Source organism: Odontomachus brunneus, unplaced genomic scaffold (genome assembly GCF_010583005.1).
Source record: "Odontomachus brunneus isolate Ranch 3 - 2012 unplaced genomic scaffold, Obru_v1 Obru_scaffold_305, whole genome shotgun sequence".
Classification (NCBI taxonomy): domain Eukaryota; kingdom Metazoa; phylum Arthropoda; class Insecta; order Hymenoptera; family Formicidae; genus Odontomachus; species Odontomachus brunneus.
The window spans coordinates 229,198-234,069 of NW_022639755.1; the positions used below are offsets into that span (position 1 = coordinate 229,198).

The window sequence follows — 4,872 nt, forward strand, 5'->3', positions numbered from 1 at the left end:
ATATATATATATATATATATATATATATATATATATATATATAAAATAGGGTGGCCCTTATTTTTCGACTTTAAAATTTTTTCTGCGGTACTCTCCAAAAAGTTTCCATTTGACAAAAAAGAAATCCCTGCCAAACTTTTGCTCGATCGGATAACGAAAACCCGTGCCCCCAGGTCGTTAAACATTGGAATACTCTTGTACTCTTAAGCTGTCTACGTTATCAATATGGTTTCTAAAGCGTGTTCTTCACAAAAATCATCCTAGAGGACTTTTCTTTTTTCTTATATATTTATTTATATATTTATATATATATTTATTTTATATTATCGTAGAACGTATATTTTTAAAAATATTGGTGTGGGAAGTTTTGAAATAAACGGTGTGCGTGTGTGTGCGTGCGTGCGTGCGTGCGTGCGTGCGTGTGTGCGTGCGTGTGTGTGTGTGTACACAGAGTTTATTTTAAAACTTCCTACATCAATATTTTAAAAAATACACGTTCTACAATAATATAAAATAATAATACTAATAATATAAAATAATAATAATAATATAAAATAATAAATATACGTTCTACGAAATAATATAAAATAATAATAGAAATGTTGTATGATTCTGAGGGGACCATAAAAGGCTACTACTATTTGTCTGACCTTTGATGGAAGCGTTAAAGTCACGCCAAAGTCAACTTGATTTTTTTTAATGGAACCCCGTACTTTTTATTGCATTTTCTTGCAGCTTATCTCAAATGCTTCTTAAAACACTATAAAGTAATTTTTCATTAAGTACTTTTTAGGTAATAACACTTGAAAGTTTTAATACCGCCGGCATTAACATTACCCAGGTGTACCACACAGAGGTTGTTCTGTCGGATTTATCTCTTTCGTATGTGTTACGGTACTCGAGATTCTACGATTGAAAATAAGAAAAAATAATGCAAGAGTATGTGACGATTCGAGATTCGTCACGACGGCCGAAACAATAATTACAAGACTAACAAAGAAACGCCGAACAACCGCGCGCGGAATAACCGCAAGGTCAACAAACAGTCGAACTGTTTGTTATAACTTAGTATAAAAGCCGACAGAAAATTGATATCGAGAGAGATTGATCGGAAGGCTCTTCTCAGGCGCACGACCGACCAGAACTCAAAACTCCTAGAGATCCTAGACATCCCGTCGACCGAAGTGGATACGCGACGTCGACATCCTTCTCCGATACCGCTCTACCGACCGAAGTGGATACGCGACGTCGGTTTCCATACACCGCTCTGTCGACCGAAGTGGATGCGCGACGTCGACATCCTTTCCTCGATACCGCTCTACCGACCGAAGTGGATACGCGACGTCGGCTTCCTATCTGTACCTCGCTCCGTCGACCGAAGTGGATACGCGACGTCGGCATCCTTTTCCTCCTCACGCTACGCCGCTAACACCTACGATCGCGAACGCATACAGGGCGTAAGATAACGGTGACAACGAGCGCCTTTAAACCAGCAAGGAAAGACCAGGATAGATAAACAGATTAAAGCCGATGAGGCAACGAACTCCGAACGACGAACAATAGTGTATCAGGAAACAATTCCGACCGCGTCCCGCCTGACGCTCGCGCGCCTCGACGCTCGCAGCTGATCGCGAGACGACAACAACGGCTCCCGACGAGAGCAAAAACGCGACCACGCGCCAACGGCGTAACGTCGCCTGTAAATAATTGTAAATAGCTTCGAAATTAGAATATAGTTCCACATTATTATCACCTATACCACTGATTTTCATTTCACACACGAAACCCGGACCACACCGGCTAAGACTATCCCGCACGTAACGCAAGGCCGTTACAAGTAAACGTAAAAAAATTACGACTGGAAGTTTTTACGATTTCACGTTTTTTCCCATTTTTCTTAATTTTCCAAGTTTTCCCCGCTAATGCCCTAATTTTCATGGTCATTTTCGAATTCTATGATTCAAAATACACAAGAATATGTAACATTTTCTCGTTTGAATTATAATTCCCATACCCCCAATTTTACATATTCTCCTTCACCTATCTTATATCCGGCGACTCTATTTGAATTAATATAATTTTCTTGACTGATTTAACACTAAACCGACAACTTATGTATACCTATTTATGTTTACATATATTTTTTAGAAGAAAGGAAACAAGAATAAAAATGAATTCTGAAAAATTGATTGTATCATATATTAAAAGAAAAGTCGTGAAGTTATATGTTGATATGATAAATGCAGAAATTTTTAAATAAAATTTCATTTTGAAAATAGTCATTTAACCGGTCGTGGTAGGTTTAGTGTTAATACTTTAATTGTTTTAAATACACAAATTTTTATATATTATATTTCTAACAAGGAGAACACGAGGTGACTGCTGCGAGGATTTTAATGCGCTTTTTACAAGCTGTTCTTTGGCGAAAAAAATCGACACGTGTCCGTCCGTTTCAGCAAATGGGCCAAAGTTTCGAAGAAATCGATTTTTAAAAATAATTTTTAAGAATAAATTTTTAAACTCTAGTCGGTCGCGGCACACTTAATACATTCGATCGTCACTATTGAACAGTAGCAATGGTAGCGCAGTAGGTAAGACGTTGGCTTCGTACACAGTAGGTTGCGTGTTCAAATCTCGTTTTGTACATTTTTTTTTATTAAAAATTTGTTCTTACTTGTAATTATTTATATTATTGTAGATATACACGAAAAAGATTATTATTTATTTAATTATATTGATATATTTTTCTTGTAAATAAAATTTAAAAATTTTTAAATAATTATAATAATTTGAAAAATCTGAATAAAGAAATATTATCTTTATAAATTTTATTTTAATTTAATGTTACTAATTTTTATTACTATTTAATTCTAATAAAATTTTATAAATTTACAAATTAGTAGATAATTAAATATTCATGTATATGGAATAATTATTATTACCGTCGTTGTCGTCGTCATCGTTGTTATTTATATGGACATATAAATAAAAATATAATAAAAACGTGAGTGATCGCGAGCGACATGACGAAAAATTTTCTAATAATTTTCTCAAATAATACAGGATCTTTAAAGAGTAACATGTCGGCAGCTTCACAGTCTTTGTTTATCATTGCGTGATTGATAAGGAAAAAAAGAAAAATAAGACAACAAATAAGAGAACAAATTATCTGCTAATTTGAAAATTTATAAAATTTTATTAGAATAAAATAGTAATAAAAATTAATAACATTAAATTACAATAAAATTTATAAAGATAATATTTTTTTATTCAGATTTTTTAAATTATTATAATTATTTAAAAATTTTTAAATTTCATTTACAAGAAAAATATATCAATATAATTAAATAAATAATTTTTTTTGTGTATATCCACGATAATATAAATAATTACAGATAAGAATATATATTTTAATAAAAAAAAATGCACGAGACGAGATTTGAACACACAAAATCTACTGTGTACGACCATCTTACCTACTACGCTACTGCTGCTACTGTTCAATAGTGACGATCGTATCAAGTGTGCCGCGGCCGACTAGAGTTATTTTTAAAAATCAATTTCTTCAAAACTATGGCCCTTAAAACATGGGCTGAAACGACCGGACACGTTTTTTTTTATCCAAGAACAGCCTGTAAAAAGCGCAACAAAATCCCCGGAGCAGCAGTTACCTCGTGTTTCCCTTGCAAGTTTTAATTAATATATATTTAATATACTTTATATTTGTATATATTTAAAAATGTTTCAGGTAATATCTACAAACAAAATGTGAAGATTTTCACGGAGAATATTCGCTGTACCATTGGTGGAGGTCTTGCGATGAAATTAGGAAACATAGCCCGCATAGAATTGAATCTAGTTACACCACTAATGTTTATGAGGAGCGACGTGCTCCAACAATTTCAATTTGGTATTGGTATGCAATACCTTTAAACATTTCTTACGTTCCAGTAGTCCACGTGTCTTTTATTATTCCTTATATAATTGATTGAGTGAGATAATAGAAAGATTATATAAATTTGTTTCTGTTATTGTTACTACCTATAATAACACAACAATGATACTATAAATGTAAAATATTTGCAATAAAGTCAAATACAATCTATTATTTTTATTAATTTACACAATTATAGCACCAAAATCAAGCAACAGTGCTGCGACGCCAAATACATAAACAACAATGACAAATTAAAACTTTTAGTTCTATGCCATTTTAGATTAATGAAGTCAGAAGCGAGAAAACATATATCCAAAATTGTTGCGTGCCATTTCTGTATAAAAAGATATTTCTATGAAAAAACAGCTCTGATTGTTTGAGCATATTTATGAAATGCTTTAGAAACTATCCTTTTCCCTTGAGAATAAATAGATAACTGTAAAATCAATGTGACATATTGACAATACAATTTTCCCTTTAAATTTATTTTTCTTTATAATTTTGCTTCGTTCATTTTATGCTATTATTGCACCCGCGACTTCGCATGGCATCAATATCGATTGGTATCGATGATCTCTGTAAAAGTAATTGCAGTTTGGACAGAAGAAATCCTTTCTTGACAACGAATGATAAACAACATAGAAGGAGGAGGGCGTACTAAGTGACGGTGGGACACCATGGGTTCGAGACCTGCGTTTCTTTTCGTTCCAAAGAGAGAAAAATATCGAAAGCGCAGTTTGCTAGGCCGGGACTCGAACCCGGGTTTTTCACTTGCCGGACGACTGTTCTAAATCACTGAGCTACCTGAAGCTCCACGCTCACAACACTCTCCTCTCCCTAGATTACGTTCAGAGATGCCGTTCGAAAGCGACATCTCTGACACTATCCCAAGCGCACGGCGACTACAGAGAGAAACATTGTTACTGTACCAAACG

At 33.8% G+C, this 4,872-nt stretch overlaps 1 protein-coding gene across 2 annotated transcripts in view; it reads left to right on the forward strand.

Moving 5' to 3' along the window:
- The window catches only part of LOC116853320 (sorting and assembly machinery component 50 homolog), a 132,569-nt gene extending 128,464 nt beyond the window's left edge, over positions 1-4,105 (forward strand). The window contains exon 9 of one of the 2 annotated variants that reach the window (XM_032834376.1): positions 3,749-3,933. In XM_032834376.1, coding sequence (XP_032690267.1) covers positions 3,749-3,933 — 185 coding nt within the window. Of the gene's footprint in view, positions 1-3,748 lie in introns of both variants that reach the window. The other variant, XM_032834375.1, reaches the window with a different exon arrangement.
- The last annotated feature ends 767 nt before the right edge of the window (positions 4,106-4,872 follow it).